This window comes from Rhinolophus hipposideros, assembly GCF_964194185.1.
Source record: "Rhinolophus hipposideros genome assembly, chromosome: 16".
Classification (NCBI taxonomy): Eukaryota; Metazoa; Chordata; class Mammalia; order Chiroptera; family Rhinolophidae; genus Rhinolophus; species Rhinolophus hipposideros.
The window spans coordinates 34,080,814-34,094,108 of record NC_138062.1 but is presented as its reverse complement, the minus strand read 5'-3'; the positions used below and the strand labels follow the sequence as shown (position 1 = coordinate 34,094,108).

General features: G+C 32.5%; 1 protein-coding gene across 2 annotated transcripts in view; it reads left to right on the top strand.

The window, feature by feature from the left end:
- Positions 1 to 13,295, top strand: part of GALNTL6 (polypeptide N-acetylgalactosaminyltransferase like 6) — a 964,301-nt gene that overhangs the window by 374,257 nt on the left and 576,749 nt on the right. For both annotated transcript variants that reach the window (XM_081077650.1, XM_081077651.1), the window contains exon 4: positions 11,364 to 11,502. In XM_081077650.1, the coding sequence (XP_080933776.1) occupies positions 11,364 to 11,502 (139 nt within the window). The remainder of the gene's footprint in view (positions 1 to 11,363; positions 11,503 to 13,295) is intronic.

The window sequence follows — 13,295 nt, the reverse complement described above, 5'->3', positions numbered from 1 at the left end:
GAATAGGAATACGGTTCACCAACTCTCCTAGAAGATAAAAAAATCTCTCCACTCACAGATACTTAAACTACTTTTGTCAAGAAACTTAATCTCTTCTTCATACTTCTCAGTTATTACACATGTAGTTAATACTGAGTGATTTTATAATTTATTACTTGTAAGCCCTTGCCTTCTTATCTAAATGATTCTCTAATGCATTGGGTTCCTTCCTAGGATTCAGCTTAGTTTGTCACGTTTTCCCCCCATTTGGCTCTTTATGGTGGAATATTCATAATTATTATATCTGCTTTATTTGGGCAAGGAAACTATTGCAACTGTAGGTCTAGGGACTTTGTTCTCTTTCATCTCTGCTTTGGGATCAGTTTGCTTTAACTGTAGAGAGTAAATATAATGAGTTCCTCTGAGATTAAGGAATGGAGACAATTTTAATTTAAACAATGAATTGTAACATTTATGAGGAAACTATTAATTTGTATTTGGATCATACAGTAGTGTCATATTTAACTAAGTATGAGATAGAACTGTATTTTCTTTATCAATGTAGATTTTGATAACAAAAACAAAGACTATGAGCCTTTGGTGGCAAATTGTGTTAAAGAACCTAATACATTTTAATCTAGTTTATTGTCACTTCCTTATTTTTTGTTATATTTTATATTTTAGTTAGGTAACAAGTATATATTGAATCTCACTGTGCCTTCATATTGCCCCTAATTATCTTATTGCCTGGTTTCACAATGAACCCCTAATTCTTCTAATAGATTGACTATATGACTAAATCGTATAGTTTTCCTTTTGAGATTATTGATAATTGCTTTAAGAAATTATTATTTCAAAGTACTCAAACTTGAGATATTTGTCAATGAAATGTCTGGTGATGTGTGGTGATTTAGTAAAAAAAAAAATAATGTAGAATATTAGTTAGACTAGAACTATTTAACAACACCTCTTGTCTTTGTAAATGAAGAAACTGAGGGTGGAAATGTGGAAGAACCCACCTGAATTTTACCGCTTCTCAGAAGGAATTTTTTTTTAATCAACATTCCATTTAATCAAATGATTGAAACTGAAATGAGGAGGAAATTTTGATGTGAAATCTAGGACATAAATATTTGTCGTCCAAGTCCAAATTGCTATTTGCATTAATATAATGCAGTTATGATGTGGCAATGATCAATTCCAGCAGTCTTGCTATCTGAGTTCTAATCTTGGCCTCACAATCCACAGCCGGAGCTCCAGATAGCTGGCAGCAGACGTGCCTAACAAGCCTTACTGTCTTTGAGCCTCAGTTTCCTGTTCCAAAAACAAGGAGTTAGCCTACCTAATTTACAGAGGTATTGTAATGATTACATACAGTCATGTGCTACTTAACAAGAGGGATATGTTCTAAGAGGTGTGTCCTTAGATGATTTTGTCTTTGTGAGAACATCATAGAGGGCACTTACAAGAACCTAGCTGGTATAGCCTGCTACCACCTGTATATGGTATACATAGCCTGGTGCTCCTAGGCTGCAAGCCTGTACAGCATTTTACTGTATAAAACAGCATGAGATTAAATCAAACACAAAAGAAAATGATGTAATCAAGAGACTTGGTAAACGTAGGATGAGGTAAACACTATGAAACTGCTACCAGCATAACACAACATACAGTTCTATAGCAACGTTTTTATGAAGTAGAAAGAGTACACTCTAATATAACAAGAAGTATCATATAGCAAATGCATAAACCAGTAATGTATTGGCATCATCAAGTAGTATGCTCCGTACATAATTGTACGTGCTATACTATTATATGACTGGCAGCACATTAAGTTCTTTTGCACTAGCATCACCCTAACCACGTTAGTAATTGGTTGTTCTGTGGCATTACAGTAGCTCTGACTTTACTAGGCAATAGAAAATTTCAGTTCCATTATAATCTTATGGACCACCATCATATATGCTGTCAGTTGTTGTCTGAAAAGTCATTGTGAGGTACATGACTTCATTTGTATTGATACGAGCATTGTGGTTCCCCCCCGCCTCTTGGCTTCTTAATTTATTCATGTGGTTGTTGGGGGTGAATTTTGTTACAGTTTTAAAATGTTTTAATATCTTTAAATAATAGGGAGAGAGAGTTTTTGCTATCATGCTATATTTTGCCATCTTTTACAGGAAGTTTCCAGTTTTTGACTGTTCTCCTGATTTACAAATGCACATCTGTAATAGATAGATGATAGATCAATGATAGATAGATAATAGATAGATAGATGGTAGATAGATAGATCGATGGAAATAGATAGATAGATAAATAGATAGACAGACATACAGACACATAGATAGATATAAAGACAGACAGATATCCCAACAGGTTCTGCTTTGTTGAGTAATCCATAGCTGATATAGCATCCTTAGAGAAATCAGAGGATATATCGCATTCATGAAAGATCATAATGCTTTTAAAAGAAGAGTCAGGGGGAAAATTATTGAAAATAAAGGAATACACAAACAGATGTGGAAAACTCTTACAAATTACCAAGAAACAACTGAAGTCCCCTAAGAAGTAGCACAAATGAAAAAGATAGGACATGAAATTATTTTCAAAAATTATATGGCCAATTTAAGAGGTCCACAATTAAGGTTATAGGAAATAGCAAAAGATAATAGAGGAAAGACAATGAATAAATTCAATAAATTGTCTTAAATTTGAAGAATATTAGTTTCAAATTGAAAAGTACTACCTAATCCCCAGCATAAAGGACCCACAATCATTACAAAATGTGAAGTATTAAGGCTTTAGGGATGAAGGAAAGATCCTAAAATATTCTAGGAAGGAAAAAACAAAGGTCCCCAACAAGGAAGGAGGAATCACAATGGCTTCAAAATGCAAAGCAGTGACACTACAATACATAAGACAAGATAATAAAAAATAGAATCTTCAAAATGCTGAAGGAAAACTATTGGCAATCTAGAATTCTATATCCTGTCAGAAAATATATAAGGGTAGAATAAGGATGTTTAGAGACATAATGGTTTCCAATTCATACTAATTTTTAGTTAGTCCATGAAAGATGTTTTGCAATGTGAATAACTAGTAAAATAAGAGAGGGTTAGATTACAACACACACAAAACAGTAGATTGCGCACAGAGGTGAGGCCAAAATGTTTGTTAGGTAAGACCTAAGGTGAAAGCTATGCACCAGGCATAGAGAGCAACCCATCTAGACTGAAGGCAAATGGCTCCTGGAAAGCATTATTTAAGAGTATAAAAGTAATAGAAGAAGCAGTACTTCAAAGTTTTGAAAGAAAATGTATAAACAACTGATGAGGAGTTTTGTGGTTGAATTATTGTTGAATTATTATTAAAGTTCTTACAAAACTTAGAGAACAAACAAAAATAATGATGAATATTAACTCCATGGTGAAAGATGAAGACTACATATAATTACAATGCAGTATATAGCTCAACTCTGAATAGCACACACAGTCATATGCTCAGAACCAAATTTCATAGGCATGACTCCAAAGAATTACTTCTAATCAAAATTTGTAAAACTACATAATAGGATGGGGAGATGAAATGTACACATGTGGTTAGAGCAAAGGGAGGATAGAGCCTTAATACTCATCATATTCAGTAGAAATTGTGTAATAGTGATTAAAACTAAAAATTAAAGACTAAAATACAGCAACAATGCACGTTGAGTGTATGTATCAGCTAGTTTAGTTGAAAGTGAGTACCATGGCACAGAGAAGAGAGAGGGAGAACTTGTTATTCTTAACAAACACTGTGAATTAGTTAACTTTTAAAGGTAAGATAGAAACAAACAAAAAAACAGCAACAACAAAAAGGTAAGAAAGAAACAAACAAGAACAAGAGAAAGAAAGATGGAGAAGGTGAAAAGAAGGACGAGGAGATGGACAAAAAAAGCCACATTGCTTAGTAGTTACAAGTGATAAAGCTGAAACTAGTATAATGCCGTCCACTTCCCCTTACCCTACAACCAATGGGGTAATGGAAGTTTATTGAATTATTCAAAACAGATTTTCAGCTGATACTAATAAAATGACAGCCATAAGAATATCATATCTTGTTTGTATCAAGGAAGCTTTACTGCTTTTAGATTTGTTATATATTTTCTCATATAAATCTAACAATAGCCCTAAAAGATTAATTTTCCATTTTAGACATGAACAAATTGACATTTCTTAAGAGAAAATGTGACATGATAATGCACTTTATAAGCAGAATAGAAACAGAAAACCAAGTCTTTCAATACTTTTTTTATATCATAAATGGATTCTTTGTTCTTCATCTCAATTCAATATTGTGTTTATAATAATTAAAGATTTTTTTTAAATCTCTTCTTCACACAAGAATTGTTAAGATGATGCCAAAGGAACAATATCTGAATGAGCTAGATTATTACAGACAATAATTAGCTCTTTTTGTAAATCTCCTAATATTTACTTTTACTTCTCCAAATGTGCAAATTCAATTGGAATTTTGTACCTTGAAATATTTATCTGTAAGAAGTATGTTGTAATTTTCCACAGAGCCAAAAAAAAGGGTCATTAATGAGAACTAAATAATTATGTATGTATAAGTTTTCAGGCCATATCACACTTATCTCACCTCAAAACATGAATTTCATGTACATATATTTCTCTTTTGCCAACCCCATCCAAAGTTGTAGTATACAAAAGCCTAAAAAACAATCTGCCAAAATCAATGGTTATGTCAGGGGAAGAACTTACAGTAAACAATTCAAGGAATATATTAAAAATATAATTATATTAAAAAAATCACAATTAACATTTATAAACCTATTATAACTTATTTAAAGCAAACTATAAAATTTTAGAATAGTGGTTCTTAGAATTATGTGTTGGAATTCACTTGTATAAATGCAAACCCTGGTTAATATAATTGTGATCAGCTCTCTGGTTTTCACAAAAAAATACTGTGTATAGTTTGTAATGGGCACAATGCTCCTGAAAATCATTATACCTTTTAGGTTTACTCTGGTACTGAGGTACGTTCATATAAACTTTATAGAAGAAAGAGAAAAAAAGTGAAAGTTTTGAAAGATGTGGTTATTTTATAATTATTCAGGGAAAAAGTATATATATATATACATATATGTAATATTTAGAATATATATACATATGTAATAGTTAGAATATATATGTAATAGTTAGAATATATATATATGTAATAGTTAGAATAGTTATATATATATGTAATAGTTAGAATAGTTATATATATGTAATAGTTAGAAGTTATATATATATAATAGCCAACCCTCTGGCATCAGAACACAAGTCTGTTCCTTATGCATAAAAAAGGAGGCAATTAAAGGCAAATTTACTGGGAGTCCATGTGAAGACAATTTAGGAAAAAAATGACCCTAGATTTCCCAAAGAATATGCCAAACTTGCATAGATATGTTTTCTCCATGTTTGTAGTGATGAAATCCACAATTTCTTAAAAACTCATCTTCAGTTATCACTTCCAGGATGATTCAAACAATGAAAATTCTTTGAGTGAGGCATGGAATTAGGACTAAACCTGACCAGATCACATTCCAGGAAGTGTACTGGCATGACAAGAACTGTTTATTCCCCTTATAAGTAACACGGCTAGCTACCTAGACACAGTTAATAAATAAGTCATGAAATGAAGAAAACATTTAAAAAATACATGAAAATAGTAGAAAATTGTAGTATAGAGATACAGATGTTGATTGGTTAATTTAAAATATAATTTAAAATAGACATTTCTGACAATAACAAATTTAAACTTAGGCTTTAAGAACGCTATAAATCTAATGCATTTCTACATTTCATTAAAATCTCGTCACTCAAAAACTTTACTAGAAGATTATTTGCATCATTCAAGTTTCTACACTTTCTGTGTCACGTTTGTTGGAAAAACTGGAAGTTTATGAGACATGGATCACTGATCATTTTTCATTCCATTACTACAGACATAAGGGAGATATTTATACTTCAGTGAGCAGGTTGAATGTCTTTTCTAGTTCCATAGAAATGTAAATCCAAACAAAAAGAAAAAGAAAAAAGAAATATAAATCCAATAATATTTCAAACAAGAATTACATATTATATATAGTTTTTAGTATAGGACTTTCATGAGTTGCTTCTTTTTCTATTTTATATTCAAAGTCCCTCATGCTCCAACTCCTCCACCCCCACCAACCATCCTGACCCTAAAAGAGAAGGTGATGTTTGTGGTGTTTTTATTCTTTAATGACTATATGAAATAACATATTTTTCATTCCTTCATCTTTTCTCATGCATCCACCTTTCTTTATAATCTGTTGAAAAATAAATCACTTATCCCTCAGCATCATGTAAAATTTTACCATAAATGGCATATGTTCTTATCCCTCAGCATCATGTAAAATTTTACCATAAATGGCATTGTTCTTATAAGGCATAATCAAAATACAGTAAGGGGATGATTGTTATATAGAAACTATTTTAAACCTGATATATACATATATTTATCACTCAGTTTAAAAACCAGGATAATTTCAGTGTTCCTCCTAATATTTAACTAAAATATTTTTTCTTGAACTTATTTAGAATTCCAGCTTCAATAGTTGCCTCATCATACCATAAAGTGTAATTTTAGTTGTCTTCTCAAACTGTATACAATGTTACTAATACCAGATTATAAAATTATTATTTCGCAAATAAAAACCACAATGAGATATCACCTCACCCCAGTCAGAATGGCTATCATCAACAAGACAAATAGCAACAAGTGTTGGAGAGGCTGTGGAGAAAAAGGAACCCTCATACACTGTTGGTGGGAATGCAGACTGGTGCAGCCGCTATGGAAGGCAGTGTGGAGGTTCCTCAAGAAATTACGAATAGAATTACCATATGACCCAGCAATCGCTCTCCTGGGTATCTACCCCAAAAATATAAAAGTATTTCTCTATAGAGACACGTGTACTCCAATGTTCATTGCAGCTTTGTTTACGGTGGCCAAGACATGGAAACAATCAAAATGTCCTTCGATAGATGAATGGATAAAGAAGTTGTGGTACATATACACAATGGAATACTATTCAGCGTTAAGGAAAGATGATATAGGAACATTTCTGACAACATGGATGGATCTTGAGAATATAATGCTAAGCGAAATAAGTCAGACAGAAAAAGCAGAGAACCCTATGATTTCACTGATATGTGGTATATAAACCAAAAACAAGACAAACAAATGAGAAACAAGAACTCATAGACACAGACATAGTTTAGTGGTTACCAGAGGGTAAGGGGGGTGGGGGGAGGGAGATGAGGGTAATAGGGATCAAATATATGGTGATGGAAGGAGAACTGACTCTGGGTGGTGAACACACAATGGGATTTATTGATGATGTAATACGGAATTGTACACCTGAAATTATGTAATTTCATTAACAATTGTCACCCCAATAAATAAATTAAAAAAAAAATTATTATTTCATTAATCATACTTTTATTCCTTTATTGAAAGGAGTAAATTTATTGAAGAGTATACCCCCCAATCTTGTCTTTTCATTTGGAGTTTTCTAATCTTTTCTTCTTTTGTTACTTTTATTCTGTGTTGCCCTTTTACAAGTGTCTTTTTTATATTCTTTCTATTAAATTGGTGCAAAAGTAATTGCAGTTTTTGCAATTATTTTTAACCTTTTAAACTCCAATTACTTTTGCACAAACCTAATACTTTCTTTCATAGTTTTTTATTTCAACTTCTCTACCTGCATCCATGGAGACATGTAATACTTTATGACGACATTGCCTCATTTTTTAGAAGTGGTAAAATGTCTAATCCCTGACACTTTGACATTTTATGATTTTTACATAAGGGAAGATGCTAATAGACCAAGTCAGACACATTTGACAGTAATGTTCAATTTAGTTTGAGTACATAAAAAAAAAAGTTGCAACTGTCTGGAGAATGCACTATGTGGAATTAAGTCAAAAATTTCCCCTTAGGAAGAAGTGAGGATAGGAGGGGGACAGAGAAAATGTAGAAATCCTATAAAATATAAATTACAATAGCTTTTGAACAGGATGTTACAAATGTGTTTTATCATTAGTTCTTAACGACTGAAAAAATTTTATCTATGTAAGTAGATCCCAGATGCACCAATGATGACTAAAGCTAAATAAGCTTTAAAATGATTGGGATGTTGAAGTGAAATATTTCTTAACGTGATTTCTCCTGCATTATCTGCAGATAATGAACATTTTTATGATAATTAAGAGCTAATTATCTAAACAATTGAAAAATAAAAACTTTTCACATGTCCACACTGAAAGCTGAAAAATGGTAGAACACAGATTTCTATGCAAACGGGTCTATTTTAAGCATAGTTAATTCTTAGTTTCTTTCATAGCAAATTCTTATCAACACCATCAATTTGTGCACATAGATTTATGTTATCTCCACTTTAAAGAGCTGTGTTCAGAATGAATATAAATGCTTCTTGTTAACGCCTTAATGCTAAGTAAAAAAAAGCATAATTTTTTAAATATGAAAATTACACATATCTCTAGATGTTAGACATACTAGAAACTGTTCTTTTAAAGGGGAAGTTTCCATAATCAGCAAATGAAGACAATATCATTATCAACAATGACTGGTTATTATTACTACATGATTGCATTATTATTTTATTGTAACCAAATTAGTTCTGGTTTATTCTATAGTCAAATGTGTATAGTTTTAATTTTCTCCAACTATGTTCTTTTTTTTAATACTGTGATTGGCATTCTAAGTACTTTATATTTTTTTCCAGCTCCTTAATCTCACTGACCCACACACCCCCACCCCTCCGGACCGCACACCTACATACAGACAAACACTACCCACAAGCAAAAACTCCTAGGATTTTAATTTGGATTGCATTATAGATTAATTATCAATTCATGGAAAATTGATATCATATTTTTTCAATCCAAGATCATGATATATCACTTCAGTTTTTTAATTCTTCATTAATTTCTCTCAGTGATGTTTATATTTTAATATGCAAAGGAGCTTTGTACATATTTCATTAGATTTATTCCTAAATATTTTATATTTTCATGTGATTTTAAAAATTATTTTAAATATTGTATCTCAAATTTGTTCTTAGTACATAGAGAGTTGATTATATATTAACCTTCATTAGTAACAAACTTGACAAATTAACATCAGTTTTTATAGTTTTTAAATTTTGTTGAATTTTTCTCAGTCATCGTTTCCAATTTTTCTTCTGTTCCTTTCTCTCTTTCTTCCTGTTCTGTTATTCCCATTGTGTGTACGTTACACCTTCTGTAGTTATCCTACAGTCCTTGTATATACTGTTCCACTTTTTTCAGTGTTTGTTCTGATTGCTTCTCGGTTTGGGAGGTATCAATTAGTATACTGTCAAGCGCCCAGGTTAATTCCACAGCTGTGTCCAATCTAGTAAGCCCATCAAAGGCATTCTTCATTTCTGTTGCAATCTTTTTATCACTAGCATTTCTTTTTTTCTTCTTTCACAGAATTTCCATCACTCTGCCTACATTGCCCGTTTGTTCTTGCATGCTATTTATTTTTCGATTGAGCTCTTAGCATATTAATCATAGTTGTTTTAAGTCCCCATTCTGATCTGTCCAACCTCCCTGCCATATCTGGTTCTGATGCCGGCTCTGTTTCTTCAGATCATGTTTTTTGTTCTTTGGTATGCCTTGTAAGTTTTTCTTGCTAGTTGGACATGATGTGCTTGGTAAAAGAAATCGTTGTATGTAGGCCTTTTATAATGTGATAATGAAGTATGAGGGAAGGGAAAGTGGTCTATACTCTTATGATTAGGTTCCCAAGCCTTTTAGTGAGCCTATGCCTCAGGACTGCAAACTTCACAACACTTTCTCAGGTGTTCTTTTTTTTTTTTTTTTTCTCCCTTCTTTGGTTGGATAGGATGGCTAGCGTGGGCTGGAGCTGGGTATTTCCCTCCTCCCAGCCCAATTAGGCTCTAATCACACCTCAGCAGGTGAAGTTCTGGTTAACTAGCTTCTCCTGAGGACAGACCTTATAAGAGGAACACTGTGCTCTCAGGTATTTCAAAATGGCCTCCTTTCTCCTTCCGTTACTGGAAAGCACTGGGGCATTTTTCTTCAGTATTTACTCTGGGGAACTGGTTGAGCTTCTGCAGGTAAATCTCTCAGAATTATTGGAACCTCCCTATGACTGGGTCCCTCCTTTTGGAGTTTTTAACCCTCACATCTCGGCCCTGAGCCTCCAGCAATTCGTCAATTACAGGTCACGTTTTTTCTGTCCCAGCACCGCTTCCCAAGCAGTTTCCACTCCTGAGCCCCTGCATTGGTAAGCCTTGACTCCCTGTGTTCTTGTTTGTCTGTCCAGGCTTGCGGGTGCCACTTTGCCCTGTATTCTCTGCTCTCTGGCAGATTCAAGTGGAGTTGGCTGTTTCAGTGTGTTCAGCTTCCTACTTGTTAGGATGGAGTGACAAGCTTCTTGCATGCAGCACTGGAAAGTACTGTAGAAGTCTTAAATTTGATTTAAATGAAATGAACAGAAAATATGTACAACGTATGTGATTAACAAAAAAATAATTAACATAGTATATTATTTTAAAAAACATACAAATTGTTTTTGAAAACTGAACAGTCATTTTGCAATGTAAGAAATACAGTGATAAATGTATATGAAGTTAATTTCATTAGTAATCAAGAGGAGGCAAATTGAAGTATGGATAATATATATTTCACCAGTAAATTTTATAATATTATCTAATGCTTCTGAGGATGTGTGAAAACCATGATGAACTTACTCTAAAGATATTCTAGCTATTTGTATGAATTATCCTCCCCTTTCCAAAAATGCATAATTAGGAATATATAAGCAACGATATTCATTTTAACATTGTTTATAATCGGGAAATTTAGAAATAACTTAAAAGTATATCTCAGTGGAATGGTGTAAACTGGGATATAATGAAATAATATCAAGCATTGAAAAATGAAAAGACTTTTTAATACAATTACGTGGAAAAAAATCAAATCATAAAGGAGGGCGTATATTAGAATCTGCGTACAAATGTTGGAAAACATATACTTTAAAAAAATTCTTAACAGTGGTTCTCTAGACAGTGAGATTACACCTTATTTCTGAGTTGTTTGTTTTTTTTATCATGAGTATATTTCTTTTTTCTAAATAAAATAATTGATATGATATAATACAACCTTATTACTACTAGAGCCTTCTGTGGAGTACACTAACAGGTGACCAAAATATACACAAATTTCGAGTCTTACTATCTATTTTAGAAGATAGAACAGTTTTTGTTAAGATGATAATCCCATTGTGTTTTCTCCTGCTAGGGAAAGGTGAACATGGGAAACCTTATCCCCTCACTGAAGAAGACCACGATGACTCAGCTTACAGGGAAAATGGTTTCAACATTTTTGTCAGCAACAATATTGCTCTCGAGAGGTCCCTGCCAGATATTCGCCATGTTAAGTGAGTATCGACAAGCACCGTGTGCAGAGTGGCTTTCTCTTGTTTGTCTGTTTTGTTTTATTATGTTTAATGTGTATCACAGTGAGATATATAACTAAAAATTTTGCCCGAATCATTTTATAAAAGACTTTTATATTTTATGATTTTAAATGTTTGATTTAAAATGGAATAACTTTTAATATTCCAAAAGAATATCTATAGACTTTCTAAACGCTAATACACATTTTTATTACTGAGTTGACTATTATTTCCATTTAAAATGAAATGCTTTAAGATTATATCCATACATTTACATTTGATCATGTAGATTATGAAGAAACATTTTCTCAGGTGATTAGTGCTGTCAGAAGGTCTACATATATTTATGCTTTTTCTCAACTTCATTTTCACACCAGCCATATTCAATACTATTGTAGTTACATCTTCCTTGAAGAATACCTAAAATTAATGCATCAATAATCCAGTGGTAAGGGGGTTGCTCAGTTTTCTGTCACTTCATGAATTGCTTGTCAGTGGGCAGTGAGTGCAGTTTTAACTGAATCATAGGTGAATATTATAGTATAAATGGAACCAAGAATTATATCGCATTTAGTTACCTGAAAACCCTCTTCTCTCTGTTGATCCCTATTTACTCCTAACATTGCTTAATATACTTTTTTTCCAGTCTGTCATGGGTTTTTTGTTAGCATATACAATGCCAAAAGTATGCCAAGAACATAGAATGTGACCAGAATTTGAAGTTGTGGAATTGTCATGCATATTGGAGAAATCTATCCAACTATACTAATATACTTACTCCTCCCTACCTTACTCTTCCTTTGGACACACTGGTAAGAGAGAAAGAAAATCAGAGAAAATAAAATAAGGCCAACTAATAAATGTAGGGATCTAAATTAAACCAATAATATACAGTAAATAAAAGTCTTAATTTTGTGCAAAAAGTAACCCTTTAGAAAAAAATCAGTAAATTATGGTTTGGGGGACCGTTTTTAGTTTCCCTATTGTGTCTTTGTAAATTTATTTTTAAATATGAAAGAATTACTTGTTTATTTTTCAAGTTTTAGGTAAATTTGCATTTCCTAGTATAGTTAAGCAGAGGATTAATATGAAGAACAAATCAATTTTTCCCTAAACTGCATGCTTTATGTGTTGGTCTAGGCCTTGTAGCTAGCCAAATTGTTCCCAGGTTACCTGAAATTATCTACAGTAATTCCCACTGACCAAGAACATTCCTAGTTATGAGACATCTTTATACTTAATTGCACACTATCAAAGATGCATTAAATTGCATTGTTGGCATAATAAATGTGCTCAGAGAATAATTTCCTCCCACCTCTTCTCCCACCCTCACACTTCCAATCTTTTAATGTGTATTCAAGTGGAAAGAATTGCAGATGGAAACAGTGGAGAAAATCACTGAAGTCAAAAGAAGGCTGTTATTCCCATTCTTCTCAGAGAATGTTTTTTAGCATAACCACTACCTTTTCAGAAAAGATATTCTTAGGCAATAATGGAAAAGAAAATTTAAGAATGGGAAGAAAAATACTTTGAAATTTTTATTAGAGTCACTGAGTTTACAGTATCAGAAGCCATTATTTTAAATGCTAGGGAAGAAAAATGGTGGCTAAAATATGGTGTGTGACTACATTCATATTTACTGAGGCTGGGTATCTACTAGGACAGATAGCCACCTAGTAAAATGATACTGAACAAGAAAAAACCTTAACAGAGGGTTGGACATGGATGACAGCAAAATGTTAAGTATGAGACTACCAGAATAATACTTTACCCTG